The sequence below is a fragment of the Galendromus occidentalis genome, unplaced genomic scaffold, assembly GCF_000255335.2.
Source record: "Galendromus occidentalis unplaced genomic scaffold, Mocc_1.1 scf7180000076694, whole genome shotgun sequence".
Lineage (NCBI taxonomy): Eukaryota > Metazoa > Arthropoda > Arachnida > Mesostigmata > Phytoseiidae > Galendromus > Galendromus occidentalis.
The window spans coordinates 132,671-154,705 of NW_003804683.1; the positions used below are offsets into that span (position 1 = coordinate 132,671).

Genomic DNA, 22,035 nt, shown 5'->3' on the forward strand with positions numbered 1-22,035 from the left:
GATACGGACGTCTTTCATTTAATTGAATTCCGTCCGTTTAGCGTCGGGTTCACAGAAAACAAAAAGAAGAAGACTGATCGGAGCCAAAAATCTTCTCCTCAAGCTGATCACCCCACCCACATTCTCGACGACATGCGTAGCTTACCATGATGTTCTCTGAAATGTTTTTTTTCTTCTCTACCCAGTGCGAGACCGGGTTCGTCCCATCGGCGAAGCGAATTCCTGATCTTATCATCAGAACCCTGAATATTTCTGAATTGTAGTTTGTCGGAATTCCTCGGATGTCGGAATTCCTCGGATGTCGGTACTAGGAGGGTCCGATAGAATGATCCAGAAGAACACGGATGCCGAAGCGCCGTGTGAAGAGGAGGATGATTTTTCCAAAGTTTCGGCTCAGACTTTGTCCAAAAATCTCTACATCCGGAGCTGGACCCGTCTCGAAAGCGGAAACTCCCCGATGAACTCTCGGGGACTCGACAAACAGAGATCAAGACCCAGAACAGATTGCAGTCTTGGAACACTAATAGAAAATGGGAGAAAAACATCGAGCCGGCCGATAGTGTTCAGTAGACTTTACTCCGAGTAAGGGAAGTGCCGGTGTTCTTTGTTGTTGACTCTACTGGCGATGATATACGCAGCCGCTCACTCAGACGTTGATGGTACCGGACCTTCGAGTGCGCGAGAGGCCATTCGTTCAAAGGACGGAGAAGATGGAGATCGAATCGAGGTACCAAAACCGACGACGTCGCTGCTCACGGAAAACGCTTCAATTGATTATTGCGGCAGTGCGTTCACCGGACTAAGGACGTTTCTCGATTGAATCTGCCGACGATAGGGACAGAGCTTTCCAAAAGTGCGTTTTCGAGGACCTCTCGGGAGCAGACCCGTTCGACTGCTGTTTGTCGGCGTGTTACTTATTCTTATCGAGCGAGCAGGCCACTCGAAAGCAGACTGGATCACTTGGGACAAGAGCCGAGAGAAAGAAGGACAGGGCAGCTTTAAAGTGACCCAACTAACACGCACAGCCTACGGAGCACGGAGCTGTTGAACGGGTTCCTCTCATTCCTCGGCTTTTGCGGAGAATTTTCCATCTTTTTAGTATGTCATTTTTCTAAGGTTTATGTATTCTCTTGAGCGTCTCAACGCGGGCCTGCTCCGGCAACTATCCATGCACTGAGCTCCCGAACAAGAATCCCTGCCTTCCTTCTTTTCTCGCAGCCCGTAACAATTTTTGTTTCATTCAATTCGCTTTATTCGCTCGCTAGATTGTGAAACAGAGTCAACATGGGCAGTCGGTGTCACGAAGCAGACGATACGAGGAAAGGCTCCACATCGGGACGACTCTGTACTGAGCTCTCGAGTCGGATATTTTCATTTCCCAAACTTTTCGATGGATCGCGCTGTGACCGGATGTCGGGCCGGACACCGCTCAGTATGAATGAGATTATTGGGAAATTCATTGTGTCGCAGATCACATCCAGGAGACTCCTATGAGCACTGTTCGGGACTCCGACCGTACATGGAGTGTTGGGTTTCACTTAACGTCGGAAGATGAAGCGTGCTCCTTGAAATGGAGTGTCGCTCTCAGCGAGCGGGGCTTGGAAGTCGGTCGTCGGGGATCGCATCGGTCGAAAGGTCCGGCGAATGGGGGAACATGTCATCTGCTTGCTTCGACAAGCTGATTGACTGACCCGAGCTCAGCGATGCACTCAGAGATTTTCGGGTGAAAAGATAAGAATCTCTTCTCCCTCGACCCCTTCAGGTATTCCCACATAGCTTCTCTCACAATGTGTCATTTCGACAGCTATTTCTCGCCAGAGAAGGATCTCTCCCGGGGAAAAGATCAGGTTGCCGCAGGTCTTCCACGATTTCCACTGACAGCGGAGTGAGCGGTAGACGCTCTGAGAAAGCTCGCAGACAAGGGCCGCGCCTTCCAGCCGCTCTAAGAGCTCCGGCTTGGGATGGATGGAATGAGAATAGCGGAGCATGCTGCCGGACGAAGAGCAATGTTCGACCATGATTGGAGTACTCTGATGTGTCCCTTTGATGTACTCTCTTATCTCTGCATGTTCGACAATGAAATCTCGCCTCCCTTAATCGAGGCTCGCCGATCGCTCGCAAAATCCATTTCTTGAAGCTCATGGACCGCTGTCAAAAATATCGTTGCTGCGCTCGTGCCAGCGTAATTTATTGCGGGCTCTAAAGGACTTCCCCGGGCATGCTCCGCGAGTCTACAATTGAAATCTCGCCGTCCAGAGGGTGCACGATGAGCTGGCTGGCAACTTTTGTTGTCCTTACCACGGTCAACCAGTTTTCGCTGAGTGAGTTCGGTTTTTTTTATCTTTTTCTTTCGAAGACCCCCAGTAGAAGCTCCCCATCCATTATCGAGCGGCTCAGATTCGTTGGAATTCAGCCCTGCCCCCGTCTTCGGGGGGCACTGGCTCGGTCGTCAATCTAAACATTGACACTGCGAATTTGTCGTTCGGTGTAGGCATCGCGTGACATCGGATCGATCGGAGACGGAAGAGAATCCATGAAAAAAAAACAAGCGCCCTTCATGTGAAAGAGCGATAGTGTCGCCCTCGTGGGAAGTCTGCGCCTTTGACACGAAAGAAAAAGAAACTTCGAAACGGATATTAGAAGATTCGTCTCCCATCATTGCTTCATTCTATGGACATCTCTCTGGCTTCCGTGAGCCACGAACGATTTCTCAAAACTTCCTCAGTGTGTCAATCACCGTGATCAGACTCAATCGAAAGCCGAACAAACACTGAGCCGCGAGTGAGTTTTGGGGTCGGCTTCAGGCAGCTGATCTCGAGCAACGCGGCGACGGCCCCACGCCGGCCGTCGACGAACGGACGGCTGCGGGGGTGAGATTTCCTGTTAATAGGCTGCGTATGTGAAACGCGGAGACCACCCGGGGCTGGAGGTCTAAGCATGTTTTCCGCAGAATCCACTTGATATATTCATTGTAGATGCCAAAGATCTAGTCAGTCTGTCCGTCAAGCAGACGCTCAGGTAGCTAAGGAGTCGGATGAGCGGGGGCCGCGACATCTCCTAGCGATCGTGTCTTCAGAAGAATGTGCGCACTAGAAGGCTCTGCTGATCGAAAGCCGCATGGCAAATAGTCCCTCTTGTGGGTTAGAGATGCAGAACCTATTCTCGATTCCACGTGTCGTGCTAGCCCCAATTGCGGAGTTTATGCCGCTCGGGGGGTGCCGGAGCCCATCTTGGGATGTTTCGCTCTCTTCACGAGAGCGTAATTAACCTACCTCTCTGCCTTTCAGTTTCTTGCCAAGAGCGCCGGAATGCACCTTGGGGCTTCTTGAGCTACCCCGGAGAATCGAATGCAACCATCTTCGTCGTGAAAATCAGGAAGCACACGGAATGCGTGTTCCTCTACAAATGGAGCATCGAGTATTGTCTCCAGAATCCATAGCAATCCTTCCATTCCCCTCGCAGCAATCAGCCTATGAGCATTGCTCGTGAGGAGAGCTGCTCGGGAGGATTCTCGAGTCTCGCGAGGGATTGGAGCTGTGATCATTGCTCTATATTCTAACGAATTATTCTAATCGAAGGCAAAATCATTCCAGCGAATCGGTTGGGGTTGCCGTCGACGGCTCCACGTTCGCAGCAAACCTCAAGTTCAAGCGCATTTGCAATCAGAGTGAGACGAAAATTGAGTACAGCGGAGTCGAGGGAAAACTCGCGAGCATTTTCTACAGGATACTCGATGTCGGTAGGTGGTAGGGGGGATGATGGGTTGTTCTTTCTCGCCCCTCGCCTGGGAATGAAGACCGGAGTCACAGCAGTCGAACCTCGGAACGACATTGGCTCAATTTCTCTTTCCAGGTGAATTCTCGAGAGCCGTTCTGGATGATGTATGCGTAAGACAGCGCACGTGTCGTTACGAGCGAAGCGCGAAAACGGAAGCTTCGAAATTCGTATTATTGACTTCTCCCATCGCTAGACAAGAAGTGAGTTTGATTGCATCCTCTCCGCCTCCACCGCCAAGGGGTTCTCCTCCGTGATGAACTCGCCTCAGTCCGAGTTTCATTCCCATGCGATTCATTAGCCAAGTATCGTCGAATTCTGCCCGCCGCTGTGTTTTGCGAGAATTCGATTTTTTTTCTGGAGCCAGGCCGGGGAAATCCCATGTCAGAGCTCCTCTGGGGGCTCTCCATGTTTGTACATTCTTTCGAACGCGATGTTCGTAAATTATGATAATTGTCGACCCGTTGGTTTATCAAGAGTTGACACCACCGAATTCGTGCGAAGATAACACGAAGAATAAACACCTAGCGCAACCGGTTGGGTTCCGCCGGGGACGAAGTCCAGGCCTCGACGGAGCATGATTTCCAATTTCGTCTTTTGACACAGCAGACCTACAGAGCTACCGAGAGAGTTTCGGAATTGCGAGAGGAATCGTCGAGCGTACCTGAATCCTTGATTTCTTTGAAATTCGCGGAGCCGTGTGAATCGTGGCTTCCCCCGAAGGAGCGACGCGCTGCAGATGGAGATCTCGTAGAACGTGGTGAAAGTTTCGCTTTCAAGCTCTCCTCACAGAGAAAAAACAACATCAAGAAAAACGGCAGAGAAGAGCGGTATTCGATTCGTATGTATTCCTGCGTGGATCGCAGAATGTCGACCACAATTGGTAACAAGCAGCCGTTTTTCTCAATCGGATCGAATCGAATCTTTTTCGACAGCCGTATAGCAGCCGCAACGGCAGCAGCGTGAAAACACGGCTACAGAAAGCGTAAATTGCCGAAGACACACAGAAACGGAGAAGAGAGACAACGAGGAGAAGACGTCCACGAATGTTTTCGCCCCTCAAGCCATCGGCGCCGGCCGTCCGTTCTGAGCTGGAGACGTTCCATGGCAAGCCGACGACGGCGATGAATTCTCCTATCCTGTTTTCGGTTTTCTGATCTTTCCCGTTCAATTTCTGCAGAAACGAGCTCCGAGTGAACAACGAACTTTCATCGTCACACCATTCAATCTATTGGGGCGTTGAGGAAAAAGAAACCAATTGAGGGGGAACATTGGAGGATATTATTCCCAGACGTGGTCGGATGGAAGTTCGCGATGCGGCTCGTTCCACAGACGCGGATTTCTCCCGGGAATCATTTCGACGATACCCCGATTCTCAGATTGACTTCACCCTCGCGAGTCTGAGGTCGCGACCTCAAAGACAATCCTCCCCGCTCCTCTGGAGGATGGATCCCGAATCTTGACTTGAGTTCGAACTTCCGAAGTTTGCTCCTCGCTATGAAATATTCACCTCATGCCATGCCTCCGACTCGAGTGCCGCTCCTCACTTATTTTGTGCTCTGCGTAGACTCGTGTGGAACGAAGGTCGTCTTCGTCGTCAAGTTAGTTCGAAAGCACAGAACCGTGAGTTAGCGCGTAGCGTCCGACGTATCTTTTTTGGTTCCCCTTGTTAACGGTGATGACAGGGGGCCTCTTGACGGCATGGCGCGTCGCGTCGGCCCCTGAGAAAATACTTTCTGGGATTGAACGCGGCGAGCGGGCGTATGGCGCAAAACGAAAGACAAACACGAGCTTTTTCGTCTGTTCTTCGAAAGTTTCTTGTGAGGAAGCACGTCTGTCGGGTTCACTTTCTCGATTCGACTTCTCCTGCTCTGATTTCGCTCAGTGATACCGATGGAGAGCTTCCCGCATCTTTCGGGCTGTCGCAGGGAGGATCCCGGTCCCTCGAGCTTGCGAACGAGCGCCCCCGACCTGCGGCGACGCATCTCGAAGATTCCACTCGTCTTCGGAGATCGCTCATAGCCCACGATGCATAAAAATGTCCTCTGATCCTGACGTGCGGTAACCTTTTTCGGTCTTGTCCAATCCGAATTCTCAAAAAGGTGGCCATAAAACGGTACCATCATTCCCTCTATGACGTCGGAAGTGATCGTGGATTGAAGCCACAGTAAGAAATTGATACAATAAGCGAAAGCAGCGACAGGACTGAATCGAACAACGGCGGACCCCAAGCTGAGCTGAAGAACAGGATGTGTGCAGAAGTTTCTCGGCTACACGAGTGGGCCTCAGAGCAGTCCGTCTTTTTCATCGCGATACTTCGATGAGCGAAGACGCTTGCTGTAAGACGTGCCATGCCAACTCGGTGGTGTGCCTGGCCACCGTCGATAACGGTTCGATAAGAACGTGAAAACCAACTGATAAAGAAGTGATATTGATTGAGGTGGCAATTTGTCTCAGGACCGGCTGAGGATAAAAACTTCGAGAGGGCTCCATCCGCAATCCACGGGAGCCGATATGACCAATCCACGGGCAATGTCCGCCTGGAGTTTTTGCGTTTTTTCTTTTAAAGCGACCCACCGAATAAGATAGGTGCTGGGAGGGGAGAGGAGATTTAGGCGATTTGATTCTGAGATGAAATTATTTTGAGTGCGTCGCAACCTGCATTGGCGAACAGACAGTCGAGCAGGCAGAAATAATCGGACAAGAAGGAACGCAGCCGTTTTCTCTGGCCATAAGATTCCATCAAAACCCGAACGGGTGAGATGAATTCATCATTGTTAATCATCAGAAGAGCATCGGGATGAAACTTCTGACTGCTCCGCGAACACTCGTTTCCTCGACTGACCGGTTCGCAAGCACGGATCGGAACAACCATGTCAATGTGCCGAAAAACTCGCATTGGCGAGCGACTGAGATTTATTTACAACTCCATTTACGACTACCGGCGACAGAATTCCGACGAAGTTTGTGCGCGAGATGGCGAGAGAGATGCGGAACACAAGATCTCGACTAAGAGTGACTGCTGTGTGAGCATACCTTCTTGGATCTACGAGTCCATCGAGAAGTCGATGTGAGGCCGGCAGCTCGGGAACCCGGAATCCCGGAAACTTAGCATGAGTGGGGACCGGAATTTCACTGGAAGGGGATTCGTCGAAGTCAAGTTCCCATGCTTTCCTTTCAGATGACCGATGATCTAACATTCACCCATAGGCTCGATCTCAGGAACGACACGATGGCTCTCGTTGATCTGGATCCGATCAGGATCGACATGCAAGACAAAGATGTTTTGGAAATCCACCGATGCGACGATTCGGAGATTCTCTTCTCCGTCAATACAACTTCACTGACCCGTCGCACAATATTCAAGTAGGCGGCATCGATGGAGGTGGTCTAGCCGGGCTTCATCAATACTCAGCGTTCAGATTTGAACAAATTCCGGAGACCACCGTAGCCATATTTCCAGGCATTTCGGCTCCGATCTCTGCATTACGTACATTTCCCGGAGAGCTCCGGGGATCTCAACTTTCGCGATGCCATGTCAACTTGTACAGCTCTGTGAGCCTCTCTCGTTGAGCTTGTCTCATATTGTGAAGGATCTTGCAGACTGCTGACGTTCCTCGCGGGACGAATCTCGGAACTTACGGTTTTATTCAGGGAACGACTTTCCAGTTCTACAGGAGGCTAATTCTCGAGTTCTCTTCTTCAATGTCATGAGGAGATCGGAGCCCACAGTGGATCTTCTGATTCTCGAAGGAAACTCACAGATTCAAGAAGATACCTCGAAATATTATTGCGACCTACACCAGGCCAGTTGGCTCCCGAATTCAGTTGCGATCTCGATCTGCGTTCCGTTATGCCAAGAGTCTTGGAAATTTCGGCGAACGAACTGCTCGGTTCCGCCTTACAGGTGGACATTTCTGAGGGACGCAACGACCATCTCCTGATTTCCCGTTCCTCCGATCTTCGGAGCGATGTCAGCCTGCAGATCAGCCGGACGGGAGGCGAGGCTTACTTCTTGGTGAGCGTCGACTTCCTCGGGAATCCCAGGAAGACCATTTATAATATTATGAAGCCCGTGCAGATTCGAGCGGATATCGATGGAAGAGATGGGGGTATATCTTCGGATGTGGAACCGTTTAGTGCAGTGCCATCCGTGCCCCTTTTTATCTTATTCTTATCAACGAAACCGAGGGCGAGAGGAGAGAAACTTCGCGTCGATAAAAAAAATCGACAGCGGAGGAGCCTATTGAGAAAATGGGATCGGATTCCTAGCCTTCGGAATCCTTGCTCCTACTTACCGCTAGGCTTGGGGACCCGCACGAGACCACAGTGGAATGATGGTCCACCGGGGAAAAGGAGGCAGTAGGAAGAGACATGCTTGCGGAGCCGCCTCTCTTGCTCAGTCGCTAGGACCTCGAGGGTCGCCTGGCAACCAGCGCAGCCGTCCGTCAGAGCTTCGAAGGTTTATTTTTGAAGCTTCCGATGCTCACCCGCAGACAAGATGGAGAGGTAAAAGTTCGGTCGATTCATCATTGGACTAGGGAGCCTAATTCCCGGTAGCCGAGATCCTGATTTGACGACTGCCTCCCGATTCCGGTCGCAGCTGGTAACAGAAAACCGGGGAACAAAATCCAAATATCTAACCCGATAATAGCCGCATCTGTTCCGAATTGATGAGCTCCATCCGCGACTGATGAGCTTCTAAAGTAAAGGATAAACAGAATCGATCAAGTATATGATCAGTGAATTTTCATCTTTCTAGGCGGAGATCCACGCGGTGGACATCTACGTAGCCGTGTTCCAGAACATCGTCTGGGAAGGAAAACTGAGTGATGAAAAGTCTTTGTCCACTCTGGTAGCGAGCATCGGCTGCCAGCAGGAAGGCGATGCCAAAGTCTCGCCCGATGACAGATATAATTACGGGGCTGTGTTCTGCGTCTACGTCAAAACCCGTAGGTTATCAAACGTTGATAATTAATTCTTATCGGACATGAGAGCTTGCTTTTTCCGCTCCACCGTCATCTCTCACTCCGTAGGTGCCCCTCGTACCCATCAACACCACATATTGTATGAGATGGGGGCCCTGTCTTTTTTTTCTGCTTTCTGCTGAAGAGTGTTATTAATCCTCGAGGCTATCCCCCTCCCGTTCTGAACTCTTCTGAATTTTTAATATGGTATCCGAAGGAATTTGTTAACTTTTGAAGAGCTGATTGCTTTCCTCAGATAAGGTGTTGAAATTTTTTCGGCTTCAGAATCCTCTTGCTTCGGCTTCATCAAAATCCCTATCGAAGTTATGTTCCTAGGAGGTTTTGCGATTAATCGTCCTCATTCAATTAAAAGGCGTCATAGCGAACTCTGGTGGAAAAGCAGAGCGGAGTGAGTGGTCGGAGATCAAGAAAACTCTGAGAGGCTACATCTTTACCATCGCCAACAACGAATCTTTCGTGAACGAAACGGGAGTAGAAATCAGAAGGTCTGAGCAAGCTCTCGCAATCAGTCCATTCCGGCGCACTTGTGCGGCACTGGTCGCTTACAACATTTTGACAATCACCGAACCTTGATTGCAGTGAAAACCAAATCGATATCCCGGAGAACAATCCGATTGTTTACGCAGCGCGTGACTATGCTCTGGTACGGCTCGTATTCGTCATCACCAAGGAAGAGAGCTACGCTCCGGAGTACAATGAATCGACTCATTACAGAATTCTCGAAGAGCTCAGACACCACATCGGTATCGACGATGACTTTAGGGTGAGGAAATACGTGATCCCTGCGGTGGAACCCATATCCGACACGGTTGATTTCGGAAGATACGCTGCGGGCCATATTTTTTTTGGCCAAGAGCCTAAGGACATGAGAGCGCCATTTTACATTCTCCGAAATTGAGAAAGCGAGAGTCATTCCTCGACATTTCTCACTGACGGATCGCCAAACACAGAACCGCCGCCAAACTCAAGTTTTGGATCGAGGACGCTCAGCTCGTTGGCGATCACGGTTGAAGACTTCACAAATCGTGACGCCCTTCCTCCGGTCTGGAGCCAGAACAAGGCTGGCTGTTTGTTCTTCAGCGGAGGGAATTCTCGAGAATCCTCCGCATTTACTCATTCAATGGGCTGAAGGCATTGCTCGGTCGTCGCAACACTTGGGGCCCTCGACTCGTCTTTCGTACACGACTGCTAATTTAAATAAAGTTTCCTATGTTTATTCTCTTTGACGCTCTCCTCGTGAAGAGGAAGAGTCAGAAGATTGAACATTTTTTAGCGAAAAGGGAATCGGTGCATTCTTCCCGCCCAAAAAGCATTATCACATTATCCAAGCTTTTTAGAGCTGCGGCGATGACAATCAGTGGTAGTAGCGATCTACTACCACTGATAGTATCACTGATAGAGTGATGATTTGAAGCTCTTCCCCAGCTCGCTCCTCACTGTCACGTGGAGATATCTCTGGAACGAAATCTGATATTTTTCGGTCTCCTGGTGCTCATTTGCACCATCACCTTCGGTGCCATATGGAGATTTCAACTGAATAGCGACGTGCAACGTAAAGTCATCGCGCAGATAAACGAGCAGAAGCGCAGGAAGAGCAACGCGGATTGGTGGTGAGAGATTCTAAGAGATGATATCATATAGAAATACAAATCATGAATGGAGGGGGGAATCGTGAGCCCGACATAGGGACCCAATTGTCTGCCAGTGGGGAGAGCGTCGTCGGGAATGATATCTGCTCCGAGGCTGTCAGATATCTCCACCTTCGATTTCTCGCTTGCCCTAATCATTGATTCTGTTCGTCCAAGGGGGTCGGGTGAGTCGGAACTACCGGGAGAAAACTCGTCAACGAACACTCGGAGCGAATACGTGAATAAAGCCTTTGTTCCCGAAGCGGGACCGCACACCGAGCAGCAAAGCATGCCGAACAAACTAGATGGCACTTCTCTGGCGATGAAGTCACGGAGGAAGAAGGATTCCGGTCAGCGTAGCACTATTAGAATCCATCGATATTGGTTTTCGCTTCGGTCTCCGATTGAATTCCGCCCTCTGTCGAAATTTGTCTGGTCAATTTCTCAGGGATTAGTCATGTCGATGAGGGGAGACCGACAACTTCCGACTGAAGCTATCCATCGATTTTCAACTCGAATTCTCGCGATTCCAGGCTCGAAGATACCCCTCATCGTGAATGGCGAACTGCCTCTATCCGTTCCTGGCGGTCTCGGAGGCCAGATGAGAATGCGGATGCAAGAGGAAAATGAGATCACATCGCCGTTGTGAGCAAACCGTGACGAACAAGCACGAGCAATCACATACATCTGATGCGCTATCGGTGCCAGACGGTCGATCATCCCCTGCCGGATTCAATCTCCTGGAATCACCGCTCTTCTCGATTCGGCATAAAATCCTAAAACGCCTTCCACCTCATGGTGGGGTCAATCTGTGCGCTCCTTTGACAAGAAAGATTTCATAGGAACTTCATCCAATAAACGAGCCGGATATATCGGATATTTGGTGAGGGAGCATAATAAAGAAAGATGGATTAGCTGGGCGAAAGTTCTCGTGAAATTCGTGGAGATGCTGTCTCCTACGAAGGGGGAACATCTGAGTCCGTCGCTCCAACCGAGACTGGATCGTTCGTCAAGGATTCATGGAGGAGCATGTTTCGGGAAGCTTCCCAAAATATCTTTGAGCTTGAGCTCCGTACCCAAACTCGAAGCAGGGTCAGCTGCACTCCTCAGTTCACCCGATGAGCTACTGGCTTACGTATGGGGCACGCGCCCATAGCCACCGAAGTCCAATTCAGCCTGTAGCCTGAATTTCCATGGGATTTCCTTTTTTCCATAGGATTTCTCGTCCAGTCTGTCCCAAGTTCCGATGCCGGGAGGGGTCCGCGAATCAAGACGTCGCAGAGTGTCCCCAGTGACTTGTTTCCTGAAAATATTCGTGCAGTGTATTTCCGCGTATTCCCACGTTGGATCGAGCTGAAACGAGCAATATATCTGGCTTATCTATCGATGGCAGGATCCGATGTCCGAATATTGGCGAATATCCTCCGACAGCCCGCCCTTATTACGCATTCTTGTACGCCAATATCTTGAATTCAGTGCCTATCAGAGAGAGGAGCGTCGTTGCTCCGTGCTTAGGTATGGGTGAGCTCCTGCGATTATCAGGATCAGCGGAGCTTCGAACAGGCGATTTCACATTCCGTCTCAATGCAGAGACGGAGAGCCGCGTATGCCTCAAGATAACATCAGTCGACTGAGATCAAGGAATTGAGCTCGTACCCCTTCATCGGAACTTGGTCAGTATTCTGATGGACAAGCTGAGTAAATAAGGATCTTGCAATCGGTTATTGGATGATGTAAAAAAAAGATTCTGAATTAATTCTCATTAATGATCTGGAGCAGGCAAGGAGCCCAACGATCAAATGTCCGTAAAGTTTGCCGGCATGCGTAAGAGCTGTGTGCTGATCTTGCTCGTCAGAATGGGCTGGATGGTTTCGGCTGAACTCAAAGACTCCCTACCAGCCATGAACATATGCGGTGAATATAATAGAATAGACTACCTGCTCGGATAGGAAAGTCCCATCTTACTGAGTCAGGATGGAATCAGCCCCTCTTGAGAAAATCCGAGTTTTCTCAAATTCCCTCATGCCATTCATCGTCCTGATGCCGACGAGAGACTACCCCTGATTGCTTCCAGTTTTCGACGATGGACCCACAGCCAGCTTCATCGACTGTCTCATCGAGGGAATCGATAAAGATGTGAGATGCTTTCGCGTACATTCAGCGAATTCCCTATGAGCGAATAATTTGTCTCCCATAACAATCGAGTAAATTCATATGGCAATCTTGTCGAAAGCGTATCTGTGCTCCGGTAAGCTCAATCAGAGCGGTTCCCGGCAGGTAGTCGAACGGACCTTGGTGTCTGTTCGAGAGCTCTTCCCGGACTCGTCGCTTCTAGAGACGCTCCGCTACGTTTGCAAGGCGAACAACGACGAGGGTGACGTCATTGTCAGTTTACCCCCGAATAAAATTTTTCGCTCACTGTTATGTTGGCGCGATTGGTTCTTCTCGGCTGGGAGCACCAAAACTTGCCTCTATTTCTCCAATTACAGATTGATGCCGTCGCAGACAACATATCGGTGAGTTTCGATCAGAAATCTCGCTCAGGTACACTCGGGAAACTTCGGAATAGGTTTCTGTGAACTCACTAGGAGACAGATACCTCAGACTCGAGTCGCTCGAGCTGGGTGATCATAAACCATTGATTCCTGATCACTAGACGGTACTTTCAAGCGGTTATCCTCGCCTTTTTCTTCTATTGTCGCAGGAAGATGATCTGAAAGGAGCAATTCCAGTCGTGTGGGAATGCCACGATAAGTACCTTGTCTAATCGTATGTCCAAATGTTCATCTCTAATGAAAAATCTGGGAATTCCTCGCCAATAATTATTGAGAATGCTCCACGCTGTTGTCTGACCTCATAGGCGCCGACATCCGCTGCATTCATGCGCCAGGTCCCCGAAGTTGAATTCCAATGCCGTAGCTTAGCATTCGTACAGCGCTACATGAATAAATTGGCGAGACCCGATCAAGGAAATTGGAGAGTTTCAAGGGGGATGTCGGGAACTTTCCAGAAGGAATCAATGCTCCGAATGGTATCCTTCATGATCCCGTCGAGACGAAGAGCTCGATACGCTTCGAGAGGCCAAAAGAGCATCGGAGTGCCGGGAAGTAGACGCCCCTTAGTTTCCGACATCCAGAGTCCGATCGACTCCAGCTCCTAACATTCCGAGTATCAATTCGTCTCATTCGTTTCAAATCGACTCCAATCAGGAGCTTCCGGCTCGAGAACGATCGTGAATCGAACGAATGTCGCAAAGGTTCGACTCGAGAGACTATCGAGCTTCTCGTGCGCCTCTTCGGGGACGAAATCGAACAGTGATTTCCGGTCTCGCTTGCTTCCCTACGTGATCTTCCCATGACCGCATTGGATTCGATTCGAAGTTTCGGTATAGATCCGACTCAGAGGTCTGACTAAGCCTAGGAGAGCCGTGCTATGGGGTGCGTTTGCCGGCCTGATCAGCCGCATGAGGGTCCGAGGGTTCCGTTGCTTGATCATCTCACCTTGATTGTCTTTGCACCCGCTCGTAAGCCGGTTCTCGGGGGTGCGCGACAGTCCCGCGAAAAAGCGCGTGAGGCGGAGCTCAGACTCCGGCGTTACGGGTGCTTCGATTTCGTGCCATTGGGGACGATTTTTTAACATCAGTAAAAGCTCATAACGGATCACGAACAAGAGATAAGGCGCAGACGCTTATTCTGAGTCGATGACGGTCGGTGAGCTCGAGATTCGGCGACTCACTCATTTTATTCGCGGCTCGAGTCTGTCCCGAAGTCCGACCCTCTCTGAAGGAGTCTCCCCCCCTATTCTCTCATGCTCCGCGTCATTCAGAATCCGTTTCGGGATCAAAGGAGTTGGTGCTGTTTCTACGGTCCCGTTTTTCCGTGCTTGTCAACTGAGGTTGGCCTCCAAGGGAATCAGGGAGAAAGTGATCTGTTCCCTCGATCGTGATGCGTCTCGCGTCAGTGCTCGTGTTGGTGTGTGCAGTGCAGAGCTCCCGGGCATTCTTCATCAGTACGTTCATCCCTATTTTGACGGGGGAGAACGCTCTCCAGGCAATATACCGGACCGCCATTTTCTTCGCCGGGGGTACCACGTACTTGCTCTCCGGAATACACAGTGGATACAAACGGCAGACAGTTCACAGTCCTCCGGAATACGAGCAAATTATTGAAGTTCTCGACATGCCGGAAGACGTTTACCAGAAACACATGAAACAAGCCAAGGAGACTGGCGCCCCGCTACCCTGGAATACCAGACGGGGTCCGGGAAAGCCTCAACAGGTCCTCTCGGAACGCAAGGGACTTTTGCATCGGAAAAAGCGTCCCGACACCAGGCCTGCGTACGTGGTTCAACAATCGCCAGAGGAGCCCTCGTCGTCCCCTGGTCTCTTGGCTCGACTCTTTGGCATGAGGATCCGACGGAGAATCCCGTGCGAGGATCTCAAAGTGACATCGGATTTATACAAGCTGAATTGCGTGCGGAAACCAAACCATCAGGACGTGATAAGCTTCATGTATCCGCATTATAAAAACTGGAAACCCACTCCTCCCAAAAACTCTAGGCGGACTCCTAACTCAGCGAGATAATCAGGGAATGCTCGTTCTCCCTGTGCGAGTCGATATGATTGCGGATTTCCTTCGCCGCACGTCGACAACAAAAAGCGTCAGTGGGACGCCATCAGTGTTGTGGCGAGCCCTTAAGGATAAAGAGAAGATATTGAAGTCCTCGGTAATATATACATAGATGATTGATTGATTGATTGATTGGTCGATAGATAGATAATCGTGGGACTTCGGCACTGTGTGACCCTCCCTCCTTGCGGGTGGATGGAACGAATCGTGACGAAACAGCTTGTTTGCAGTATGCACGATCTCGGTTGAATAAATCCATCGAATATTCTGCTCCGATCGTCGTCCATCCCTTAGACCAGAGGTTCCCAAACGGGGTTCCGCGGAACCCTTGGGTTCCGTTGCGGATTACGCGGAACCTCAAAGTCTACCTGCGGAACCCCTGCGGAGCCCCTAGGGGTTCCGTGGAAGAAAAAGTTTGGGAACCACTGCCTTAGACCACCGGAGGAAGCCGAGGTCCACCTCCTCGTGCATGAATCGAATGCACCACCATACTTCAGTTTTACTAATAGAGAGTCATGCAATAATAAACTTTGGTTCTATTAATAGAGAATTGAGCACTAATGAAATGCTACAAATAACCGCGGAGAGTCGGTTACATGAGTAGTAATCGGGCACAGCTTCCTCGCCACGGGACGATGATCCGAATCGTCATCAAACTCATTGAAAAGTTAGGACGGCGGATCGAGGGCTCAAGTCTGGATTGAGTTCCAGTTCTTAAGAAAGCCTCGGCACGGGTCTTGGTCAAACTAACCCGGAGAATAACGTTAGAATTAAGGTCAGAACCAGCATAGCGGGCGGGGGGTCTTGCTCATTCGCCTCCCCGTGGATATTCTCCGCAAGCTTTTGGCGGTGTTGATCCTTATTTCCTCTCGCATTTTCGAATGTGTACTTGAGAATCTCGGCAATGCAATGGAGAGTCAAAGAATCGAACTCCGAGCCGTCCCTCAGAGATATTATAATGCCGCAGCGGGAGTTGGAATTATCTCGGCAAACGGGCAGTTTCTGATGACTGGTTCGGTAGCATGTGATGAAGATCTAGCAATTTAGCTGATCAAACGAGGTCCTCTTGATCGCCCGCACCTGAATTGTCGGATCGACCATAGCCTATCTTGCAGGAAGTTAGGTTTGGTGAATACTATAATAACTACATAGGGCGAAAACTGCCCTGGTCGTATTTCGAGCTGCCAGATTTCGACGAAAAAACTGCAATCGGAGTGGGTGAGGAATGAGTGGTATTCAGATAGGGCATAGGAGGCCAGACTCAGCGCCAGGTTGCAGCTCTCACATACAGCTTTCCGACGAGACCAATCTTGACTGTCTAGCAAGCGTACTTCGAAAGTCACGTTCATGAGGTGTCACTCCTCTCATTCCGAAATTTCCATTCAGGGATAGATCCCTATTTGAGAACATCGCCGTTGAGATGTCCCACCCCTTCCGAAACGCGCGCTTTCTGAGACCAGGACTGGAGTCGGACATCGAGGCACATCCTGAAGAAGCGTCTCGGCGCCGCTCCCAGACGAAGGGGATTTTGGGCCGCCGCGCCGCTGGACCGAGGCCATGGCCCCCGGGAGCATGCTGGGGCAGCAGACTCCATCACGTCTGCACATTCGACGCGAGAAGCGGGATGGGGAATGGCCCCAGCCTGCCGACCATGGATGTTCTGTGATTTTCCAATCTTCTCCCGAAACGTGAACTCCGGCATGGTGTTGCCTGCGGACGGGGATCGAGATTGCTCCCGATGTTGGCTGGTTGCGTCCCTGATGAACTGAGCGACTGGACATCGGACCAAGGTCTCATTTATTGGCTGACTGAAGAATCGATTTGTGTTCCTGACTCAGACTTCGCGCCCACTTAGCGAAGGGAATGGGTTTGAGGGGGGCTGTACAAGGTAGAAGGTGTTCTCGCATGAACCCGAGCTGCAATTTCGAAGCGATTTTTAAGGTTGCTCTGAGATATTCGGACTGCATTGATTGGAGCCGAATCTCTCTCCGATCCGATCTTACGCTCCGCAGTCCACGAGTCTGTACTCTCTGTCCAGGCAGAATGTTATCGCTGCCAGAGCTTGTCCTCCATTGCTGACTGACCGGCAACTCAGCATGACATGCTTCCACCCCAATGAGGCGAAAAAGCGCTCTAAATCCAATCTAAGGGTCCACCCTGTTCTCTGCCGTTGATCCATCCATTCGGAAGTTCTATCTGCGGGGATAGCATTCCCTTACATTCGGAAAGTCGAGGGAAGTCTGGAATTGATCGCCTCGGAAATTCAGAGAGAAGTAGGGGGCGAACGACAGGGCAATTCAGTACGGACTGTTGAAGTTGAGCATCTTGACGACGTCGCGTGTTTTCTCCATCCAACCTAGGAGACTCCTGTGTTCCTTACTGGATGCAGGGAGAGTTTCCGACGTCACTCTGATGCTCGAATTAGTCCCACCAGGGCCGTAGACAGACACGAGGGTATACTCACTACATCTGGAGGTACTTCCCATGGAGGAGGTAAAGATTCGCCAAATAGGATTCATCATGATCGGGCAACGGAACGTAGTAATCCTTCAACTCATCCCCTACAAATGCGTATGCCAAATTCCTCGAATCTGGAAGGCAGATCCCTTGAGCAACCCGAGGAGTCGGCAACGACTAGGAGCGTATAAACATCATTGATTCCACCCCTCCTTAGCGTACAAGAACGTTCCAGAATATCGGCCGGCATTTCCAGTTCGGGGTTTTCTGATTGTGTCTCGTCAATCTCTTCATCGTACCCCATGAGTCCGCCCATAGTGAATCTTTAATCCAGGATATCAGTATGGATTCGGTATACTCCGACCTTGCGGGCGGGAGAAAGCTAATATTAAGGATCCTGGAACTTGATAGAGAGCATGCTAACCTCAGCTTTTTCTGCGCCCTCGCGCGGTCGAACTGCGGCTTCGTTCCGCGCATGACTTCGTAGCAGTATCCGAGCACATGAAGATAACTGATAGTGAATCGCGGTCTGGAAGATTTGTTCAGTCCTGACTTGGTAGATATACTGATAAGTCAAAACCCTCCGAGCTCGCTTGACCGGATAGCGACCCAGCACCGCGGGTTTGGAGGAATCGAGAAAGATAGATCGAGCGAGCGCAGGTCCGTCTCGAGCGCTAATTTTTCTCGTGTCCGATGTAAATATCACTATGAGTAATGACATGATGGGCGGCTTGATTCCGCGTATGACGGATGCATCAGAAGCATTTTCGTCCCACGGAAACCCTGCTTGAGATTGGAATCCGGAGCCGGTCTCTCCTTTATGTGGAGACTTTTCGCTTGGATAAATTGCGTTGCGACAGTCCATGCCGTCGAATATGCTTCGCACTCGAGTCGAGGATTCGCCGCGGTCGAGCATTCGCTGTAATAGGTGTTCCAATATCCCTATACGGTCGGAAGGAGATGTGTGTACCTCCCTCACTTCCCCCCAATGCCGGTCGTCAAATTGTCATAAAGGAATAAGACTGGAAGATACTGAGACCCTCAGAGAGTAATCGAGTTCACTGCAGGAGATGCTAACCTATTAACGTCCTTGTGCAGAGTCGAACTCACCTTTCACTCTCTATTTTCTCCATGATCGGTGTCACCAGGAGCAACCCGTCGCGATCCAGCTTCAAAGCATCAAAGCCATCCGGTGCATCGTAATGTCTCAATCGGGACCTAGACGCGATAGGAACGTTCTTCGTCGCCGCTTCGATCCGTTGTCGAACATACTCCAATAATTCACCCGACACCCCTATCCACCGATCCTCCCACGAGATCTGGAGTCGTTTCTCGTGTCCAAGAAGGACTTCGAGGTTTCTGAGATTCGCGTCCTCGAAAACTTGCTTGATGGGGTTGAAAACTTTGAAGCCTTGTTTGAGACAGTATCGGTCGACAAATTCGAATAACTCCTGGAGCTTCATGACCACCGAAAGCCCCGCGTCATCATCGAAAATCACTGTGACACCCTCATAATTAAATCTTAGTACGTGATTCCATATATCCATCTCCGCATACGGAACCGGCATGAAATCACCCGCTGCGGCTCGTATGTTGATGTACCCCTCTCTGCCCGGTTCTGTGAAATAGGACCGTCCGATTGCGAGAAGTTTTCGACTGAAGTATATTCGGTCCTTTGTCCTCAATTCCTTGATCAATTCAGGAGTGAGCGACAGTCTTTGATTGGAACTCGTCTCGATGGCGGGTAGTTCGCTTGCTCTGAACATTTCCTTCTCGATTTCCTCCGCTGTCATCATTCGCTCCGTCCCGTTGTACTTTGTCCTGAAACTCGGGAAGTCATTGAACTGTGCTTTCAACCTTTCGAAAAGGAGACGGGACCTGGAACCATCGTGTCTCCGGAGCCTGAAAGCAGGGTTCTCTCTCTTGAAGGGTTGAGGATCGCTCCTTGTCGCTCCCCCTCTTATCACGACCGAGGCTCCAGGCGAGTCCTGACTCCACGTTACAGCCACGAGAAGAACAGCATAGCCGAGCATTCTCAGCGGGCCCATATCGGCGGGTCCGCGCCCCCGTAGCTTGAAACGGTTCAAGTCCGCAACAAGTTTAGGGAGAAAACCACCGAGAAGCACAAAACGAACAAGAGTTCTGAACTCCATCGCTGGGACTCGCAGTTAGAAGCCGGTTCCCGCAACCCCCGCTTCGTCGTTTCCAATCTCAATCGGTGTACGCGTACATGTAAAACCGATAGCGACGCCTAACCTTTTTAGTCCTGATACCAGCGATGCCAAAAGACAGCAGTTTTCGGATGCTCAAGCCCCTGGCCACCTTAGAACCCATCTTACGGAACGGGTACGCCCCCCACTCCCCAGACAACCTGCAAGCCAACGCTACGCTCGACATGCCGAGAGATGCTGCGTCGGAGCGAGAAGGGTTTCTACGGAAGGAAATCGGGAGCCTCTCCTTGTTGACCTGAGCTGAGTCGACGGAAAGCCTTCAACCTCACCGATCGCCGGAAGCTAGTAGGTACTGGCCCCGGGGACACAACTGATCGATCAGGACTAGAGATTTATTCATTCCGTTCGTGGTGTCGCTCATCGTACCAATGAAGTCTTGACCTCTTTCGTCAGGGCTACTCGAGCTCAAGAGATCCAAGTGAACGAGGACCCACAAGAGCCTGGTCTGAAAATTCAGAAAATCAGTCCAGCTTCCCGGAATTATGATCGGGTAATACGTAGTCCGTAATTCGTCACCGGGGATAGCGAATGATTGGACTTATAGAAATGGACCAGAACGCGTACTCCAGCTCCTGACATTACCTCCGACAATTCGTTGGCTCGTAGTTTCTGTTCAAACATATTGTGATCGATTGCAGAGTTGTCGCCATCCCGACCCCCGTAATTTCCCGGCAATTGAGCATGGGCTGCTTGAGACCCTTGCTTTCCACATACTTAGCCAACAGATCTCTCATTATGGTCATTTCTATGCCAGGCATGTTGTTATCTTCCACCCAAGCTCTCATCTTGTCTGCGAGAGCAGAGGAGTTGAAGGAATAAGCGTTCCGTCATTGGAGATCCGAGCAACTCTTGGTCATTGGAGTCCACTCACCTTCGAACTTGATCTTCTCAGCTATTTCGAGGGTTTTCTTGAGCCAGCTCAGAAAAGTTCTGAGTTCCCCGCTGAAGGTAAGGAATAAATTCTCCCTCGCAGTATCGCTCGCACACATCGGTTGAATACGACTATCTCCCGCAGTTCAGGGACGTTACCCGTTCTGAGTCTACTTACTACATCTGTAGGTATTTTCCACGGTGGATGTATTGATTCGTCAGGAACTCCGCGTCATCTTCGATCAAAGGCACGAAATGCGCACCCAATCGCTCTTGGACCTGAATGTACTCAGGATTGCCAGAATCTGCGAAAGAGATTGATCGTTATCACCGCCCCAGAATCGCGGGCAACCTCTGCCCTCTCTGGACCTGTAAACGGGAACCCACACGTTTTCTCTAGAGCGTGAGTCTCCATGCTCATCTCGGGGTTGGTGAAATGGACCTCGTCTATTTCTCGGTCGTGTTCCGTCAATCCACGAATGGCGAAACTGCGAAAATGGGCTTCAAGATGAGCGTCGAGCCATCGCTGGGCGCATCAGATCAGAACTACAACCGTAACTCAGGCAATCCATAAAACACGGCTCTCAATATACTGACGATTGCGATCTCTGGTGCAAGGTGTTAGCACAGACTGCGCCCAATGCCGTTACTCCTCCCAAGCAGTATCCTTTGATATGGAAATAGGTGAACGTGAACACGGGCCTGAAGAATCGTCATCCCATAGAGTTTATCCGAGTCCAGTAAAGACCACGCTAATTTCTCCTTCTTTCAAAGTTTCTCCATCGTTACGATGACAAATACTCGCCGCTCAAATCAGATTTTGAACCCACCGATGATTCTCATAATCTTCCATGACTGGCGTAACCAGAAATAGGCCGTCTTGATTCAGCTTCAGTTTCTCGAAGCCCTCAGGTGCAACGAATCTTTTCAAATGCGCAGCGATCTCCGGGGCTCCGGTAGACGGCTCGATACGTTGACGCATAAATTCAAATAAATCTTCAGAAACCGGCACCCACTGATCCTCCCAGGCTACTGTCAAGCGTTTCTCGACCCTCAGAATTTTCTTCAGCGCGTTTTGATTCAGATCGTGGAACTGATCATCCTCGGGGTCGAAAACCTTGATTTCCAATTTCGACATGACCTCGTCAAGGTGTTCATATAGTCCCTCTAGTGAAAAGTTCTTTCTGAACTGAACACCGTCCGACACAACGATCCCTCTCTTCATGTACTCTTGCACATCCATCCAAAGATGCATTTCATCCTCTGAAACTTCATATGGTATTCCTCCTTCGGTAACACAATCCATATAGCCATCTCTACCAGGAGCCATCATGAGGAGATCCTCGCGGGACCAGAGGATTTTCTCCTCGTTAATCCGATCCTCGATATCTAGTAGTTTCCAGAGATGCTGAGGGGTGAACGGTTGGGTTTTTCCGTATTCTGCGACAATGACCCACGT

General features: G+C 50.3%; 2 protein-coding genes across 2 annotated transcripts; both read left to right on the forward strand.

The window, feature by feature from the left end:
• The first annotated feature begins 2,245 nt into the window (after window positions 1-2,245).
• LOC100906630 (uncharacterized) lies at window positions 2,246-11,241 on the forward strand. Its single transcript, XM_003740007.1, has 14 exons — window positions 2,246-2,321; window positions 3,288-3,417; window positions 3,594-3,739; window positions 3,853-3,977; window positions 6,956-7,140; window positions 7,238-7,329; window positions 7,444-7,580; window positions 7,682-7,792; window positions 8,537-8,726; window positions 9,115-9,247; window positions 9,342-9,525; window positions 10,188-10,372; window positions 10,568-10,740; window positions 10,924-11,241. The coding sequence occupies exons 1-14, from the start codon at window positions 2,267-2,269 to the stop codon at window positions 11,037-11,039; spliced, it is 1,962 nt and encodes a 653-aa protein (XP_003740055.1). The 5' UTR covers window positions 2,246-2,266; the 3' UTR covers window positions 11,040-11,241.
• Window positions 11,242-11,907: 666 nt separating this feature from the next.
• Window positions 11,908-13,157, forward strand: LOC100906778 (uncharacterized). The gene is made up of 6 exons (XM_003740008.1): window positions 11,908-11,911; window positions 12,170-12,304; window positions 12,465-12,526; window positions 12,668-12,775; window positions 12,880-12,906; window positions 13,095-13,157. The coding sequence occupies exons 1-6, from the start codon at window positions 11,908-11,910 to the stop codon at window positions 13,155-13,157; spliced, it is 399 nt and encodes a 132-aa protein (XP_003740056.1).
• Window positions 13,158-22,035: the final 8,878 nt, after the last annotated feature.